Source organism: Silurus aristotelis (genome assembly GCF_946808225.1).
Source record: "Silurus aristotelis genome assembly, chromosome: 12".
NCBI classification, from domain to species: domain Eukaryota; kingdom Metazoa; phylum Chordata; class Actinopteri; order Siluriformes; family Siluridae; genus Silurus; species Silurus aristotelis.
In genome coordinates this window covers 26,512,181-26,532,611 of record NC_139585.1, presented here as the reverse complement: position 1 = coordinate 26,532,611, position 20,431 = coordinate 26,512,181, and the positions used below count along the sequence as shown (strand labels likewise).

Sequence of the window (20,431 nt, the reverse complement as noted above, 5' to 3'; positions counted from 1 at the left end):
GATCCAGATCAGCTTACAGATACAAGCAACTACAATGTACACACACATACACACTGTAACAAACAGTAATGCATACTGTATATATACATTATATGGACAAAAGTATTTGGACACCCGACCTTTCCTGCCATACATTAACATACATGGTTCTTCTCCAAACTGTACATTTATAGTACATTTTTGTGTCCACTTGAAACCTAAATCTGTTCCAGCATGGCAATGCCCCTGTGCACAAAGTTGTCTCTCCTCACCTCACCTACATCAGTATCTGACTTTACTAACACAAATAAAACAAGTTCCCAGAAGAGTGAAGGGAATTATAACAGCAAATTTGTACTAAATGTGGAATGTGATGCTCAAAAAGCTCATACCGTACTTATTACCAGGTGTCCTGTCGCCAATATGTGTATATAATCTTATTCTTAGAATTTTACTTTGTTTACTTACTCATACAATCCAAAAATAGGGGAAGTTTGGAGACTTATTCTGGAAAGTGCAAAAAATCCTGAACCAACATGGCTACTGTTCCATACTTCAACACAATGCAATTCCGTCTGGATTGCGGCTCATTTAAACCGATTTCACCGTGCTTGCTTGTGTCATATTTCAGTAGCTGTGCCAGTAGCTATGCCATCATTGCATCTTCTATGAGGATGAGTAAATGAGCATTATATTGACTCATCCCTAAAACTTACATTTTTTATAGTCGTAATTTGATTTATTATCATTCTCTTAAATGAGTGACTGTGGATTTGTCCAGGTGTTCTCCTCTCCAATTAATAGTTTTGGTCTTAATAATATTATTATTAATAATAATATTATATAATAATTATAATTATTATAGTAATATAATAATAATAATAATAATAATTATTATTATTATTATTATTATTATTATTATTATTATTAACAATAATACTGTTAATAATAATAATAATTAAAAATAATATAATTATATTTTATAATAATCTTTGTTTTTTTGTTAAAAATTTTTTTATTGAATCACACTGATAATAACAATTAATAATCATAATTATTATCATCATTATTAGAGGTAGTAGTAGTATTAGTAGTATGTAGTCTACAGAATGTATACATAATAATTATAAAATTTGTTTTTTACATACTATGGAATATTGTGATTCCAACAATAGCCATGAACAACATCACAAAGCAAAATGATCTTCTATCTTAGAGATGCAATAAAACATACCTAAGATATTTTTCTTATACTTTTCTGTATGCCTGATCTTTCAAGTCAGGTTTCAAAATGACAAAAAAAAACACAAAAGCATAGTTTCAGGCCCTGAAATCTCCTCCAACAAGCCTGAGAACAATAAAACCACCCGCTTTCAGTTGCCTGGTTACGAAGGAAAACACAGCCAGCTTCACTAACGCCAGAGCAACTGTTCCAAATGTCCTGGAACAGGGAGAAGCATGAAGAGTTTTTATTTACAAGCTACTGAGACTACATTGTAAATAATTCATAAGGTAGGAGTCTCAGAGAATACAGGAACAGCTTTAAAGAAGATATAGGAGCTTCTCAGAGCTCGAGACAGGCAGGTGGTAGAGCTGCCTCTGGATAAAGACCTGAAACGCAGGTAAGAATGCAAAATGTGAATTTAATTAACATGGACGTTTATTTAATTAACATGGACGCTTTATTTCGAGTTATGTTAAGGCTTGACCCTGAAGTGCTCTCTTATGGAAAAACTATACTTTGTGACCTGTTTTTCTATCTGTCCCAGGATTTAAAGTCTCTGTGCTTATGATTCACTATAAACTAAACTTCATAATTGTGGAATTAAAATGTCGTTGTCTTTCCCAGAATGCTGTTGAATTCTCAGATTGGCCAGAATCCATTAATTCATCACATTCAAACACATTTCTGACAGTAATTTGTTAAGGTTTGCTTTAATACATTACTGTTTCTATAGTAACAGCTCTGCAAAACGTCCTCCACTACAAGTTAAAAGTTAATTTCACTATGACTCAAGTAAAAGTCTTTGAGTATTTGGTTTGAACAGTACATGAGTATTTTACTCATATTAACTGTAGACTTAAAGATGCACTAGTACTCGAAACTTTAGTGAAAAGCCAAAAACAGGTTGATTTGTGAGACTCTGCATTAACCAACAACACAACAGCCTCTTCAACATGCATGAATGAAACTAGGATCAAACAAGTTCATCAAAAGAAAAGACAACGTTATAAAGCAATCTTAAAAAAAATTATCTCTTTAATTATTCAATCAAATAACAGTACCATGTTACAAAGTAGAAGAACCATTAATATTCAATGGATAAATAAATAATAAAAGATACATTAAAACCAAATATTCAGAGCTGACTGTGATTTAATGCACCTCTGCTTTGATACGCAGTAATCAAGCGGAGCAGAAAGTAGCCTAAAGCATAGTAACAAAGTCCATTTACTGGAATACTTTACATCAATAAACATAAGCTATTTAAAATAATATCATGGAAAAAAAATTTTAAAGAGGAAAAAACACTGCAGTTGCTTAAAATTACTATGTAATTATTATGTAAACTTCAGGACGTACTGTTAGAGATGTAGTACTTCTTCTTCTATTTTTGGCTTCTCCCATTAGGGGTCACCACAGCGGATCATCCGTCTCCATACCCCCCTGTCCTCTACAACAGCCTCTTTCAAACCTGCATGTTTTCCCTCACCACATCCATAAACTGCCTCCTTGGCCTTCCTCTTTTCCTCCTTCCTGGTGGGTTCATTCTCAGCATTCTCCTACCGATATACCCCAGGTCCCTCCTCTGCACATGTCCAAAACAACCCCATTGGACCTCCCTCACCTTGTATCCAAAATGTCCTACATGCTCTGTCCCTCTATTAAACTTGTTTCTAATCCTGTCCATCCGCGTCACTCTCTATGAAAATCTCAGCATCTTCAGCTCTGCTACCTCCAGCTCCACCTCCTGTCTTTTACTCAATGCCAATGTCTCTAAACCATACAACATTGCAGGTCTCACCACAGTCCTATAAACTTTCCTTTACACTCTTGCAGATACTCTTCTATCACAAATCACTCCTGACACTCTTCTCCACCCACTCCAATGCTGCCTGCACACTTTTCTTCACTTCTTTAACAAGCTCTCCATTACTTTGCACTGTTGACCCCTGGTACCTGAACTCCTCCACCTTCTCCACCTCTTCTCACTGCAACTGCACTACTCCACTGCCCTCCCTCTCATTCACACACATGTACTCTGTCTTACTCCTACTGACTTTCATTCCCCTTCTCTCCAGCGCATACCCCCACCCTTCCAGGCTCTTCTCCACCTGCTCCCTACTCTAACCACAAGTAACATTATCATTCACAAACATCATCAGTCCAGGGAGACTCCTGTCTGACCTCGTCCGTCAACCTGTCCAGCACCACTGCAAACAGGAAAGGGCTCAGAGCCGATCCTTGATGCAGTCCAACCTCCACATTGAACCAGTCTGTCATTCCTACTGCACACTTCACTGCTGTCACACTGTCCTAATACATGTCCTGCACCACCCTCACATACTTCTCTGACACATCTGACTTCCTCATACAATACCACAACTCATCATCCTGTTGTACGCTTTCTCTAAGAATTTTAAGGTAGATTTGTGTGTATTTTATTTCTTAACAAGCAAGCCAGAGACACAAAAACAAAACTCCCAAAGATTCACAGTGGTCTGTTTTAGCAATACTCCATCATAAAGGTTATCTTTCATGACAACCTGAATAATCAAAATCATACACTTTGGCCTTCACATTTACCAGAACAAAACCACTGAAAAAAACATATTTGTCTCATGACTGCAATTATTTCTATTTCCTAAGACAAATGGTGAAAAAGAAATTGAAGGAGCCCAAGGGCCGAAAAATCACGCCTAAGATGGCCAAGAATGCAGTGAAGCTGACGACTGACGGCAAGCGGCGCTTAGACCTCAGCAACATGGAGATCACCACATTCCCTAAGTGCATCCTGAAACTCTGCGATGTGGATGAACTAGACCTGAGCCGCAACATGCTGAAGAAGATTCCGGACACGATCAACAGATTTGTCAACCTCCGTCTGCTGGACTTGCACAGCAACCATCTGGAGCAGCTCCCAGAGACCATTGGTCACCTGCAGAAGCTTCAGAACCTCAACCTGTGCAACAACAGGCTAACCAGCTATGGGATCCCACATACAATGGGCCTGCTCAGAAACCTGCAGAAGCTGAACCTGGGCATGAATCGCATCGGGACGGTTCCACTTTTCATTGCAGGACTGAAGGACATTTGCGAGCTGGGGCTTTTTAACAACCTTTTGACTCAAATCCCTGTGTGGCTCCAGAATTTGCCCAACCTTAACAGGCTTAATGTGAAGTGCAACCCACTACCTGTAGAAAATCCACCAAAACTGGATCCCATTCGAAGGGTGGAGTGCCTCTACCTGGTCAGGAAAGATTGCCTTTGTAGTGAATGCCTTAGGAAGTGTAAAGAAGAAAGAGACATGCTGGACCAAAGGCTTAGTGGAAACTCAGTACAGAGGAAAACCATCATTGCTCGGTTGATTACCACTAATTCCACAAAGCAGGGTGATAAAGAAGTTTGTAGATAAAGGCAATGTCAGAAATAGAACAAAAATGTGCTCAAATTTATATGAAAAACAGAAGCGCATACGGAATATGTTACCGAAATAAATTACAGCGCTGATTGGTCAGGAGGGGATTTCATGAAATTGTCATTTGACTTATTTAAATGGAGTCTCCATTTGACAGATTTTTAGTCATTTTTAGTTAGGGGAAAAAGCTTCTGTAGAAAATACATAGTGTTCTGTGGTTTAGGGAAATTTCTTTTCTTGCTAACTTTAGCAGAAATCTTTAAGAGCAACTGTTGCTCTCAAAATTAAAACAGGAACTTAAGAGTTCATGTTCCAAAGAAGTAAACGTGACTATACAACAGCCAAGCTAGCCCTAATATAATTAAACACAAAAACATGGAGGATGCAAGGTTAGATGTAAATAGGGGAAGTGGAAGCTCAGCGGTTAAGTCATTGGACTCTGGATTTGTCACAAGCTCAAATCCCAGCACCACCACTGGGCACATGAGCAGGGCCGTTAGCCTTCAACTGCTCAGTTGTAAGTCGCTCTGGATAAGGACGTCTGCCAAATGGCATATATGTAATGTAAACGTATATGCATGTAACAGGGTGTAAGGTGATCATGTGACATGTGACTGGCTGATGGGAGACGTAGTGCTGTGGTTACAGGCATAAGCCTGACAGTCGTCCATCTTCAAATGGCAAATCGCAAAGAACTTATCGAGCACTGTGAAAACTTAAAAATTATTATTATTATTTTTTTTTAGCTTGTCAGGTTTCTAGATCACTCGTCATCATTGGCTTATACAGCATACACACACAGACACACACAGACACACACACTTAGTAATGATCACACAAATAAATATATATATATATATATATAGTTTTAGGTTATAGGAAATAATCAGCTGTAGGGGAGGAACATTGGGCTGCAAACTCTTATTGTGAGATAGATTTTACAACAAAAACGAAGAACGCCTTTAGTCACTTTACTAGGCCACGTGAAAGCTACACTGTGCAAAATGTGTGTGTGTGTGTGTGTGTGTGTGTGTGTGTGTGTGTGTGTGTGTGTGTGTGTGTGTGTGTGTGCATGTGTATGGGTGTGTGTGTGTGTGTGTGTGTGTGTGCGTGTGTGTGTGTGTGTGCTTGTGTGTGTGTATGAGGGGGGAGGTAGTGCTTTCACTCCTCTCTCCCTCTTTGCACAGCAGGTACAAAAGGCTCTTGCATAATGCCACACATAAGCTGGCATGCTAGAAATGCCAAGCAGCAATCCTGCATTCATTCACTAATGAGTGAAGTGGCATTTATCTGCGCTTAGCTCTCGCTTCTTTTCCCTCTCAAGGATCTCAATGAAGCGCAAATCGGTGCCAGTGCAATTATATATATCCAAATTTACATATTTTACATATATGCCTTAATGTCTTTGTTTATTATGCAAAAATATGACAGCGATTAGATACTAGCTTGCATAGAAAAATCTGCGATTGTTTTTGTCATTAGTCCACCTTTGCTATATCAAACGGGTTCACATGCACTCATCTAATTGGTCAATTATGTTTCCCATTGTAATGCATAAAATCATGCAGAAAAAGTGTCAAATAGCATTTATATACCAATCTGTCCCGAGTAAATAAATCTATATATAAATGGATATCTGCTTTAGCCTCAAATTCTTGTTCTCAGCAGACAGAAGTGGATCATCTGCTGTTGATGCTCTTCCACATGAAGGTTTGTTGTGTGGTGCATTCTGGGATGCCTTATTTTTTACATTTATGACATTTGAAGGAGACTCTTACAACTAAGCAGTTGAGGGTTAAGGTACTTTCACTGTTGGGTACTAACGACCCAACAGTGGCAGCTAAATGGTGATGGTGATTTGACCTTCTAATCTAGAGTCCAATGCCATAACCACTAACCTATCACCACCATTTTCACTCACTGTGGCTCTAAAGAGTGGCTAAGAGAGTTTGCCATTGACTTCCTGTTTGGTTGTCTTTCTTTGCTTTCTTTTCATCAGTTTAGAATTGGAGAACTGGAGACCAGTGTGCATGAAAAGCAGCAAAAACAAACCCATCTGCTTGTCTGGCACCAACATTAATGCCATCCATGCCACTGCCACAGACTGAGCTCATGTGTTCCTCATTCTGATGCTTGATGAAGAAATTTTGTTTTGCACTGTGCTACTATTAATCATTGATTCAATAATTGCATTAAAAAGCAAAAGTTCATATAAATAGAGAGATGAGTGGGTTTGTCATCCCATTGTGTGTGTGTGTGTGTGTGTGTGTGTGTGTGTGTGTGTGTGTGTGTGTGTGTGTATCATATAGTTGTATCATATTGTCATTAACATTGTAATAATGGCAGACTTTTTAAAATCTACATTATTGTATCGTAAGGATAATAAAGAGTTTCTGTTAAAATTTTATTATATTTATTATAATAAATATATTAATATATATTTATTATATTTTTTTCACTTTTATTATATTATGGGTTGGATGCTTCAGATTTCATTTTTTGAGAATTGTATAGATGAGAATCACTAATAAGGTTTTGTGTTTATGTATTATAAATAAATGATGTCAAATCGAATGAGTCTATTGGACTGAAATAATTAAGGTTATAATAAATTATCATAAATTAAATTATAAATAATAATTTGTATTATTAATCTACAGTGAGGAAAATAAGTATTTGAACACCCTGCTCTTTTGCAAGTTCTCCCACTTAGAAATCATGGAGGGGTCTGAAATTGTAATCGTAGGTGCATGTCCACTGTGAGAGACATAATCTAAAAAAAAAATCCAGAAATCACAATATATGATTTTTAAACGATTTATTTGTATGATACAGCTGCAAATAAGTATTTGAACACCTGTCTATCAGCTAGAATTCTGACCCTCAAAGACCTGTTAGTCTGCCTTTAAAATGTCCACCTCCACTACATTTATTATCCTAAATTAGATGCACCTGTTTGAGGTTGTTAGCTGCATAAAGACACCTGTCCACCCCATACAATCAGTAAGAATCCAACTACTAACATGGCCAAGACCAAAGAGCTGTCCAAAGACACTAGAGACAAAATTGTACACCTCCACACGACTGGAAAGGGCTACGGGGAAATTGCCAAGCAGCTTGGTGAAAAAAGGTCCACTGTTGGAGCAATCATTAGAAAATGGATGAAGCTAAACATGACTGTCAATCTCCCTCGGACTGGGGCTCCATGCAAGATCTCACCTCGTGGGGTCTCAATGATCCTAAGGAAGGTGAGAAATCAGCCCAGAACTACACGGGAGGAGCTGGTCAATGACCTAAAAAGAGCTGGGACCACCGTTTCCAAGGTTACTGTTGGTAATACACTAAGACGTCATGGTTTGAAATCATGCATGGCACGGAAGGTTCCCCTGCTTAAACCAGCACATGTCCAGGCACGTCTTAAGTTTGCCAATGACCATTTGGATGATCCAGAGGAGTCATGGGAGAAAGTCATGTGGTCAGATGAGACCAAAATAGAACTTTTGGGTCATAATTCCACTAAACGTGTTTGGAGGAATAAGAATGATAAGTACAATCCCAAGAACACCATCCCTACTGTGAAGCAAGGGGGTGGTAGCTTCATGCTTTGGGGGTGTTTTTCTGCACATGGGACAGGGCGACTGCACTGTATTAAGGAGAGGATGAACGGGGCCATGTATTGCGAGATTTTGGGGAAAAACCTCCTACCCTTAGTTAGAGCATTAAAGATGGGTCGAGGCTGGGTCTTCCAACATGACAATGACCCGAAGCACACAGCCAGGATAACCAAGGAGTGGCTCTGTAAGAAGCATATCAAGGTTCTGGCGTGGCCTAGCCAGTCTCCAGACCTAAACCCAGTAGAGAATCTTTGGAGGGAGCTCAAACTCTGTGTTTCTCAGCAACAGGCCAGAAACCTGACTGATCTAGAGAAGATCTGTGTGGAGGAGTGGGCTAAAATCCCTCCTGCAGTGTGTGCAAACCTGGTGAAAAACTACAGGAAACGTTTGACCTCTGTAATTGCAAACAAGAGCTACTGTACCAAATATTAACATTGACTTTCTCAGGTGTTCAAATACTTATTTGCAGCTGTATCATACAAATAAATAGTTAAAAAATCATACATTGTGATTTCTGGATTTTATTTTTTAGATTATGTCTCTCACAGTGGACATGCACCTACGATGACAATTTCAGACCCCTCCATGATTTCTAAGTGGGAGAACTTGCAAAATAGCAGGGTGTTCAAATACTTATTTTCCTCACTGTATATATAAATCAGACTGTTAACAAACACCTATAAAATTAATTGTCCTAAAAGAATTGCGTTCTAATGGAAGTATCAGTGTCTTTTATTGTCCCTCTGAGCATTGGCACAGCATGACCAACCGCAAAATGACAGCAGTGTGTAACGCTAATTAGCATAATTGTAACTTATTGATGTCCCCCGCTTTGACTAGGGGTTTAAAGCTACATCCGACATGCTTTTCAAACACACTGTTCCTTTCACATTCTTTTCTTTTGGAAAGAATGGAGAACTGTACAAAATACATGTATAAATCAGTTGAGATGAAATCAACAGATCCTCGTTTGTTGACCCAGTTTATTCGATTTGTTCACAAACAACAATTACAAATACCTTGAGAATTCGAAAAACCTTTCAATGAATCTCAACTCATATACATAGCTTAACAGAGATTAAAGGTTACAAAGCTAGAATGAATTTTATTATATCTTTAGTGCCTATAATTTTGTTCCTTATAATTGTACATTTTTCCTAATGAGTGAGCCAGTGGTGACAGTGGTAAAGAAAAACTCCCTGAGATGGCATGAGGAAGATATCTTGAGAGGAACCAGACTCAAAAAGAAGCCTATCCTCATCTGCGTGGCATCAAATGTCCATTCATTACAGTTCCATTATTGTTGAGGTGTAGTGTTCAGTGATAGAAGCTTTAATGCAAAACTGTTAATGCAACCTGTGGTCCTGAGCCATTAACTTCTTTACTCCTTTGCAATTTGAGCTACAGGAGCTCGTCTATTGGATCAGACCACATGGGCCAGCCTTCTCACCCACGTGCAACAAGGAGCCTCAGCCGTCCATGACCCTGGCGCCGGTTCACCACTGTTCCTTCCTTGGACCACTTTTGATAAATACTGACCACTGCAGACCAGGAACATTCCACAAGAGCTGCAGTTTTGGAGATGCTCAGACCCAGTCGTCTAGACATCACAATTTGGTCTATGTCAAACTCGCTCAAATCTTTACGCTCGCCATTTTCTCCTGCTTCTAATACATTAACTTTGAGGACCTAATGTTTTCCTTGATCCCTAATATCTTCCACCCACTAATATGTGCCATGACTAAGAGATAATCAGTGTTATTCACTCACTAGTCATAATGTTATGTCAATGTTATGCCTGATTGGTGTACACAGCTTGTAGAAGAGTATAGATTGACTCTCCTCTGAAAATATCTCAACATACAGCCATTATTGTCAAAAGGGCTGGCATCAAAAGTGAGTACACTGTAAGTGATAACAGCTGTACGTCATGTAAACATGCAAAGCATAATGTCCTATTCATCATGTTCATGTTTTTGCCTGCTTGACAGAACCATACAAATTTGTGTATCTTGTATTAAAGCAGTTAAATGTTGGTGTTTTTAGTACAATTCTCTCATACTGACCACTGGATGTTCAACATGGCACCTCATGGTAAAGACTTTGAGAATCAGAATTGAGAATCAGAATTATTGCTCTACACAATGATGGACAAAGCTATAAGGCGGTCTGTAACACCCTGACACTGAGTTACAGTACAGTGATCAGGGTCATACAGACCTCAAACAGACCTCACAAAGGTCCATAAGAGTGCTGTGCGTCAGGTGCAGAAGCTGCTTAAAAAAAAAAAGATATGGGTGCTGCAGCATTGCTTTAGAGTTTGCAGAAGCGGAAGGTTCGCTTGTCAGTGCTCAGACCATACGCCTCACACTGCAACAAGTCTGTTTGCAGGCCGTCGTCCCAAAAGGAAGCGTATTCTGAAGCTGGTTAACAAGAAAGCCCACAAACAAAAGGTTTTTCAACATAATAATGACCCAAAACACATCGCCAAGATGACATCTACTTTGCTGAGGAAGCTAAAGGTGATAGAGTGGCTAAGTATGTCTCCAGACCTGAACTCTATTGAGCATCTCTTGTGCTCCTCAAGCAGAAGGTGAGGAAGCAACATGCAGCTCCGTAATGTCATTAAAATATTGACACAGGTCTACTCACTTTTGTTGGCAGTTATTTTGACAATAATGGCCGTATGGTGAGTTATTTTAAGGGGACACATATATATATATATATATATATACATGTGTGTGTGAAAGGAAGTTCAGGGAATACAGTACATTTCAAATTGCTAAACAAAGCATGTTTTCTCTGATCTAAGCACATAAGTACACAGCAGGTGGGTAAAAAGCATTCTTTAAAGTTTTCCTAAACCAAATACAGCTGTAAATTTGTGGTTGGTGATAGACAAAAGAAAGGCAAATGAATAGATCATGGAAATGGGTTATGGGTGGTGTTGAAAAAAATATTTTATTTGTCTCCTAAGCCAAAACCAAGACAAGACTGATTACAATTTAATAAAAGAGAGCACTGACTTGTTGTCTAAAGACCCAACCAGTCTCGAGAACCTTAACAGTCTAATTCTTATATAAAACTAATGACTTTTTAAATGTAATTAGTCAGATATTATGAGATCCCTGCTCGTTATAATATGTTGTCTGTTGCCAGCACGGGGTCCAATCTAAGTCTAATGTGAACAGTAGATGAATAAAATGTAATTAAACACATGGTGATGTTTTCTGTACAGAGCTCCCCAAAAGGAGTCTCTAGCATCAGTGCTTTGCACCACATTTGTTATCATGGAAAAGTATTGAGGACAGATGAATTTTTTTCTCTCCAGTTTCTTAATAACTGGTGAAGTCAAGAGAAATGTGCATTTTCTGTATTTACCTAAAAACAGCTCACCTTTTAGCGTTTCATTCCTTACATAATAACCGGCTGGGTGTACACCTGTAGGAAGCACATGGAGAGATAATCACTTGATGCTTGCTAACATAGCATTCAGCAGCCACATCAAATTATTCCAGGTTACCATGGCAACTACCAGTACCTATGTAGACTATGTCGACAACTGCAATGTAACATAATAAATAATATGCTAATGGTATATGATGTCTTTGGGTGTAATATTATATTATATTAATATATAAATTATATTATTGTCACACTATGCAGGATATAGCACTCATATCTGGTGCATCTGATTCCTCTGAAATGTCTTCGCTCTCAAATTTTGGATCATTGGCAGGGAACGATGCCAGCTGACGAGGGTGCGAGCGCCGAACGAGTCGTAATTTCTCTCTCATCGCAGTGATCTCCTCCCCCACCACCCGGCCTATAAGAGGAGCAGCTGTTCTCCATACGCCTGATTCGATTGCACCAGCAGTGCACCATCCTCGAGGTGGTCTTCTGATATCCTTGGAAATTATCAAACGATAAAAAAGAGGCTGGAGAAGGTAAGAAGAAAATCAAACATCTGCCCTGGTCACCAATCTGTGTCTGAATGGATTTAGTGAGGGAGAATTTAAAAAAGGAGGAGGTGAGAAAGGTGAGAAGATAAGCTTAGGATTTATTGATAAAGAGAAAGAGAGAGAGAAAAAAAGAAAGGGAGCTTGAGCAGAAGAGAAAAATAGAGAAGAGAAAGAGGAGATCCCTGGAGAGTAAACCAAGCTGAGCTCACATGCCTGTGGCCAATTAAACGGCAAGCCTATTGTCGTAATACCATGCGTACACACACATACACACACACACACACACACACACACACACACACACACACACACACACACACACACACTGAGTGGTCAGTAAAGAGAGGCTGGATGCATAATGCACCAAAGGGTGGGTGTGGAGTGCTTATGAGGGTGTGTGTAAAGTGTGTGTGTGTGCATGTGTGAGAGCGTGTGTGTGAAGGTTCCCTCCCCCGCCTTACTATGAGGTCAGCAGGAGAACGACGTGTTGGGAGAAAAGACGCAAGCGCAACTGAAGGAGGAGAGAGAGCTGCAGCAGAGCAGGAACAGGAGGATAGGGAAGGAGGGAGAGAGAGAGAGAGATATAGATAGACAGAAAGAGGGAAAGCTGGAGGAATAATATGCTGAGCAGGGACTGAAGGCTGCAGTGATGACGGCTATGCTGAGTCCGAAGATCAAGCAGACCAGGAGAGGTATGGTTCTCATCACACACACACACACACACACACACACACACACACACACACACACACACACACACACACACACACACACACACACACACACACACCATTCATTCTGAGCTTTCTGCATCTCCAGTTCAGCCTGCATCATTTAATCAGGTTGGTGCTGCACCGCTGATGATTAAGCAGTGATCTGTTCCTCCTCGGCTCATGTTGCTTTGATGAATCTGTGCTTATGCCATTTCTGTTATTTGACACCGGACCTGTGTGATGATGACATGTCCATGCTGTCCTGCCGTAGAGTAGGCATTTTTATATCACGTTGAATGCTTATTTCGTGCTGATTACGATGTTCTAGGAGAAGATAAGGGGGATGCCATGGATAAAGCATTAACCTATCATGATACTATATATACATATAGCTTGCAGATATTGAAGAACAAATAAACGAGACTTCATTTGAAATCTGCTCACCTTACTTTCATTGTGTGGTGGCTGACCATGAATACATCACTGAGGTTACACCTCTCAGCAGCTGGGCACATCCCTCCTTTACACACACACACACACACACACACACACACACACACACACACACACACACACACACACACACACACACACACACACATATATATATATTTGGGTTTTCATCCCTATGGGGACCTTATATTTGACATTACGCATAATCAAATCAATAAACATTCCATAATGATACAATTTATGATACAGTTATTATTACTATTGTAAAAGATATAGCAGGAAAATGTTTGCAGCATAACGTCCCCACCAAAGACATTCAAAATTGCTCACACATACAGTACACACAGACAGACACACACACACACACACACACACACACACACACAGACACACACACACACACACACACACACACACACACACACACACACACACACACACACACACACACACACACACACACACACATCCTCATGGGAACCTTGCCTTAACATTATGTATTATATGAAACATAATGTCCCACTCACACATTTCCATCCTTATGGGTATCTTGCATTGACCTTATGCATCATCTGTTTAATAAACATTCTATAATGACACATTTATTTTTTATTAAAATAAACAATGTCTATCTATCTATCTATCTATCTATCTATCTATCTATCTATCTATCTATCTATCTATCTATCTATCTATCTATCTATCTATCTATCTATCTATCTATCTATCTATCTATCTATCTATCTAGATATATATCTTTGCGGGATAATGTCCCCACCAACACATTAAAACACACATAGAAACACACAAAACACGGCTCTATGCTCATTAACAATCAGCAGCACACTCTCTGGTCAATGTACTGCAGCCTGTGGAGGTGATCTGTATATTTTTGGATTTTGGATCACCCTGGATTTTACATGTAACAGCTACATAAGTGCAACAGGTATTTGAAATATGGTGCTCTGGTTCATCATTTAATCAAATATTAACAATGCATGATGGATATTACTGGTAGTGCAAGACTCCTACTGTGCTTTTACTGGTTATTTCAATTTAGGAATAGCACCAGCAAGTTACAATTTCACTACAGGTTTAGGTGTAACAATCAATATGCAGAATAAACAGTAGAACTTTCCGGAAGAAACCACTGAACCTTTCTAACAACAGTATTTATTATAGCAAATGCATCTTTGATTATATATTTTTTGCCAAATTACCTGATTGTGCCTACAGTGACAAAGAGAAAACTAGGAGTTTTTGTATGTGTAATTCTGATTGTGCTGCTGCGAGCTCAAAGAGCCATTTTACAAACCGCAACCTAAAAAAAACACCCCATGAAAGATGGGGAAGGTATGAATCATCACACCAAGAAGTCTCCAAAATGAAACAGTGACTTCCAACCTGGATTTACATTCAAAAGGCTGCAGTTACCTCTGTGGAAACGGCACTGCCACGAATTTACAGCCAAGTCAGAACACAGAGGATAGAATTGTGTTAAACAAAATATATAAATACGTCGATCTGTGATGTTCAACCGTTGTAAAATATGATTCTCACATCTGCTTTAGAAATAGGGGGGAAAAATAAGCAAAACCTGCACATCAAGCCATAAACTAATGTGACACATCGGCTGTTTTAGTTCCAAGGTTTTATCCCTCAAATGAGTGAAACACCATGAAGCATTTGGAACTATTTTCTCACAAGATGACTAGCATAAAAAAAATACAAGAAATTAAATAACACGTGTTATATTTATTTCATGCTTGTAAGCTACGCATTTACACAGTGAACTGGAAAGTTATACAGTGTGCATTGTGCCCCAGAGAAACTACTAGTAACGTTTATTTCTAGCTAATAAGGTCATTGTTATGACAAAAACTTGTGTAAAGGGGCTATAAGACAAAAATAAGAGAATAAACCTTAAATAAATATAATTAGTTTGTAAAAGCACACATGTCCATAACTAGTCATTAACAAAAGCAGTTATTAGTTATTTCTTACTGGCTTATTTCTGATCCCTAAAATAAAGTGTTATCATTTATCTCAACATTCTTTCACAGGTTTGATGACGAATTACACTGTATAATAAAGTCGTTGCCTTTCTTTCATTTGATGTCAAAGTGGTCACTTCAATATGGCAAGGGATATATTTTCATAAGAATTCTGTGACAAAATGTATATTATTTTATTGATAGTTTAGTTCAAGTTGCCTCCAATAAAAAAAAAAAATTACCTTATAATTACTTCAAAATTTCTCAACTTTTAAAATATATATAACACCCTCCAACTTTTAAAAGTGCAGTTATCCATATTTCTAAACTTAAACTCAACATATTCTATACTATATTAAAATTTGAATTAAATATTTATCAATATTTCAAAACTTGTCCTTGTCTTCTCCGTCTTTATCTTTCTTTCTTGTGAGTTTAGCGCGATTGTTCTCTGCCTATCAATCAATTATTTCTGGGCACAAATTTCTCCCCCTTACATTTTTTTTTTTTTTTTTACTCAATGACGGATAAGATTTTAAAAGTAGCGAAGTACTACAGACAAAACATGCTTTCAAAATTCAGGATTTTCTTTTACAGGTCGAATGAAAATAATTCATACATTGATCAGCCATTGAACATTGAACACACTGACAGTTGAAATGAATAACATTGTTCTACAATGGCACCTGTGAAAAAGTGGGGTTTTATTAGGTAGCAAGTAAACTGTCAATCTGATTGTTGGTCGATTTGTTAGAAGCAGGAGAAATGGGCAAGCATAATCATCTGATCAACAAGCTGTAAAACCAGTGATGGCTGGCTGGCTCTGTCCAAAAAAGCAGGTTCCATAGTGTTTCATGGTGCATTAGTTAGTTTCTATTAAAAGTTAACCAAGACAACTGTTGAAGCAGCCAAATGGAAGTGGTCATGGAGCCCAAGACTCAGTGATACGTGTGCAGGAAACAAAGGATATTCTCCTTGGTGCATGCTGGCTTTATTTGAAAGGAGTTAGAACACATAAAGCAGTGTAAGTGCAGAGCGGACAGAGAGCCTATGCTGACCCCTGAACACTACCCAAAGCTCCTGTGTTGGACACGTGAGCCTTGCAACTAAGCCATAGCACAAGGGTGGTCTGGTATGAGAAATTACATATTTTTTAACATCAGGTGTGGGGGAACAGATAAAATCAGGATGCACCATTTGAAGAAGGCAAGCCATACAGAGGCATTGTTCTGGGCAATGTTCTGCTGGAAAACCTTGGGTCCGACCATTCATGGATCGTTTCTTTGGCACGTACCACCTACCTTAATATGTTGCAGACCAAATAGATGCCAACGGCAATGACAGCTGTTGTGTCAATTCAATTCATTTTTATTTGTATAGCGCTTTTAACAATAAACATTGTCTCAAAGCAGTTTTACACAGATAATGCAGTGATACAGAATGAATAAGATGTTATTTATAAGTGTAAGTTTGTCCCTGATGAGCAAGTCGGTGGCAAATGTGGCAAGAAAAAACTCCCTGAAATGGCACAAGGAAGAAACCTTCAGAGGAACCATACTGAAGAGGGAACCCATCCTCATCTGGGTTTCACCGAATTTCCATTTATTTCAGATAAACAATGTGAGGTGTGCAGTAATGGTGATCAGATGTAAACTGTAGTCCTAAATCAGTGTAGCAGACTGTTACCATTAACTACTGTACACTCCAAATCCTCAAAGCTCCTGATCTTATTCTGTAATTTCATGGATCCCCAGGCCGTTAATAAGAAAACATCCCCAGCCCCATGACACAGTGCAAACATTTTTCAGGAGTTCATGGTAGACAAGCAAGTCAATACATGGAGGCTCTAACTCACACCGTACAAGATATAAAGGATCTGCTAATGTTTCAGTGTAAGATACCACAACACACCTTCAGAGGACTTGTAAAATCCAGGCCTCACTGAGTTAGAGCTGCTTTGGTGGCACAAGGAGAACCTACACAATAAAAGCATTTGGCATACATTAGGGATGGTAACATTCTCCGATTAGCAAAAACAGTCACCTTTGTGATGCACCGAGATCTATAAAGATCTCGAGCGTGTTCTCTTAGCACCGCTGCTGCTACGTGACATATATGACGTATCACAACACTACGGAGACCGAGGCGTGTCCTGATAGTCACATAGAATAATACACGCCCACCCACACACATACACACACACACACACACACACACAGAATAAGATGGCGATCAGCAATTGATTGATTGATTTTTCTTTTTTAGACTATTTTGACCTGAAACAATAGACAAAGAAACATTGTCTAATTTAATCAAACCGCTCTTATGACAGATGAGACATGACTTATAGAAATATCAATACATAATATATTAATAAGGTTTTTTTTTCCAGAAAATTTTAATGTTCTGATTAGATTCCTAAATGTAATACCGTCCAGGTTTTTTTTCAACGCCAAATGAATAGGGGTGTCAGATAAAAGGTGAGAAAGAAAAAAAAAAAAAAATTTCTTTCGCATGCATTGATAGAGTATCTAAAGCCCAGAGGCAACAGGCACACTGTGTGCAGGCTTGATTTCAATAAATTATACATGATGATTCTGTCCTCCGAGCCCCTGCGGTTCATGCGAGTGCAGCCTCTTGGTGTTCATAACTGCAACAATTTGCCTTGTATTTTCTCCATCAACTATCAAAACTGTCCTGAATGTCGTCTTAAATGCACGCATATGAAATACGGCCATGAGTATACGTCCAGTGTATCGGTATATTGCATACATATCGCATATATTTTAGGGCTGAGCATCTCCATAAATGAGGCTGATGCAATTTGCATCTCGATGCATAGACAATGATATGATACATTAAAAATACATATGAAGCATCTAACATCTATATAGAGAGACAGATGAAATGTTGTCCAACATGACTGGACAAAATACAGCAACATTAGCTGTACACTACAGCTTTACTGATCCCCTCAATGCAGTATTAAGGCTGAAAAGAGACTTATTTGATGTATTTGAAATATATTTGAAATATATTTGAAATATTTGAAATATTTTAACGGATGCAATAAATAATTTACCTAAGGGTTGCTAGCACATATCTTAAATACAATTTCCTGGTAGTCAGCATGGTCTTACAATTGTACAGAAATCTATTAGAGGCAATACATAAGGAAAATATTTTGGTTACCCAGGTAGCTTTTTTTATCATTTCATTCATATAAAGTATGACCAAGTCGTTTTATACTTTAACTAACTTTAACTGTGAGACAACAGGTTGCAGTATGGAAGCCGAAAATACAATCTATGGACAAAAGTACTGGGAAATCTGACTTTTCAAGTGCCCAAACTGTTAGCACAGAATTGTACAAGATTCTCCTTTCACTTGAACCTGTTCCAGCATGGCATTGACTCTGTTCACAAAGCCGGCTCCATGAAGATATGCTTCACATGGAAAGATCTCCTGCAATAGAGCTTTCAACCTTTATTGAACACCTTTGGGATGAATGTGAACAGCACCAAAGGCATCCTCACCTTCTCACCTACATCAGTACATGACTTTACTAACACCCTGTGGCTGAATGAATCTCACACATATCTCCACAAGCGCACTCCAAATTCTGGTCAAACATTTGTCCAGAAGTGTGAAGGTTATTATTACAGACAATGGGGTCTAGATGTGAAATGAGATGTTCAGAAAGCACAAATGGTCAGGTGTCCACAAACTTTTGTCTGTAGTGTGTGTATAATAAAAACTATATACAAAGATTTAGTTCCTGGACTGATTTTGAACAAGGGATTTGATTTTATTCTTAGTTTTAACCTATACACAAGTCTTATTTATTGCTACAAAAGCTAAACCTTTATGTTTTGTTCGTTATTTATCAGTAGATGTACTGCCTGCAAGTTATATCACAACATTTCTATATCTCTATATCTTAACTGCTCATAACTGCTAGTATTTTTCAAAAATATGTTATCTCATCATCATCATATTTACTGATAACTTAACTAACATAATTAATGTTATTACAATGTAATATTTAATGGTAATATAAAAACATGTTAATAATGATCCTTTTTTCAATGGAAACTGTTTAAATATGTTCTTCTCTTGCACAAAACATCTACTGTCTTTCTCCACAGCCAGGTCCAAGAGCATGGTGATGGGCGAGGTAAGCCATGGCTCGGGAGGATCGACCTCTCCAGGCCTCCATGAGGGCGTGCTTAAAGCAGGCTGGCTTAAAAAGCAGAGAAGCATCATGAAGAACTGGCAGCTGCGCTGGTTTGTGTTGCGCTCTGATTATCTCTATTTCTACAAAGACGAGGAGGAAACAAAGCCTCAGGTACATAACCAATAAATACATTTCTGCAACCTTTCGGTGGGCTGAAGGTTGCTGAATACTTATTTCAGGCTTCTGGATGTCAGACAGTGTATTAAACATTTATTAATTAGAATTTTCTTGTGTTGCCCCTGAACTTCAGTCCATCTCTTAATACCATCATTATTAAGTCATGTCTATAGAAACAATCAATATTTTAGAGAAACGCAGTATAACAGAGCACTGCATCACAGGCAGGAATCTCCTGCAGTGAGAATGAACAGTATTACTAAAGCAAGAAACCCAATAAACACAATTTAACAAGTCTTTTACTGTTGCCACAACTGCACCGCCCACATACATCATCTCTAGCAAAAGCATCAATATTATTTTTTCAGTGCATTACAGTTTTCCTGGGGAATTATAAATAAAGACTAATCGTGTGTTTCTGTGCAAATTCTACAAGAAAGAAAACACAAAATTATAAATGATTAATGAAAAAGCTTAACAGTCCAGAAAAGTCCATCTTGTAAACATCTTCATAAGTGTATCTGTGATCACATCAATTTCTTCTCCTTTGTCAGCCATTGTGGAGTTAAAAAACAGGTATTTAATCCAGATGAATATATTTGAGCTTGTGAAGTTTGTTAAAGACGTGGACTGCGAGTTCTGTATAGCAAGCTCAGGTTATCCAATGATCAGAAAAATGCAGATGATTTTGGACATCCTCTAGGGCCCTCACAGCGGTCAAA

General features: G+C 38.4%; 2 protein-coding genes and 1 long non-coding RNA gene across 3 annotated transcripts in view; 2 read left to right on the top strand and 1 right to left on the bottom strand.

The window, feature by feature from the left end:
• The window catches only part of LOC310734791, a 318,442-nt gene that overhangs the window by 248,329 nt on the left and 49,682 nt on the right, over window positions 1-20,431 (bottom strand). The window lies entirely within an intron of this gene.
• On the top strand, window positions 1,401-5,405 carry lrrc18b (leucine rich repeat containing 18b). The gene is made up of 2 exons (XM_083557202.1): window positions 1,401-1,601; window positions 3,851-5,405. The coding sequence occupies exon 2, from the start codon at window positions 3,855-3,857 to the stop codon at window positions 4,614-4,616; it is 762 nt and encodes a 253-aa protein (XP_083413328.1). The 5' UTR covers window positions 1,401-1,601; window positions 3,851-3,854; the 3' UTR covers window positions 4,617-5,405.
• arhgap22b (Rho GTPase activating protein 22b) overlaps window positions 11,999-20,431 on the top strand; it is a 32,360-nt gene continuing 23,927 nt past the window's right edge. Inside the window, exons 1-2 of the mRNA XM_083557098.1 lie at window positions 11,999-12,887; window positions 19,504-19,703. Coding sequence (XP_083413224.1) covers window positions 12,845-12,887; window positions 19,504-19,703 — 243 coding nt within the window. The 5' untranslated portion in view covers window positions 11,999-12,844. The remainder of the gene's footprint in view (window positions 12,888-19,503; window positions 19,704-20,431) is intronic.

Excerpts from the sequence above, each read along its gene's own strand:
- lrrc18b (XM_083557202.1), top strand. The coding sequence starts at position 3,855 with ATGGTGAAAAAGAAATTGAAGGAGCCCAAGGGCCGAAAAATCACGCCT.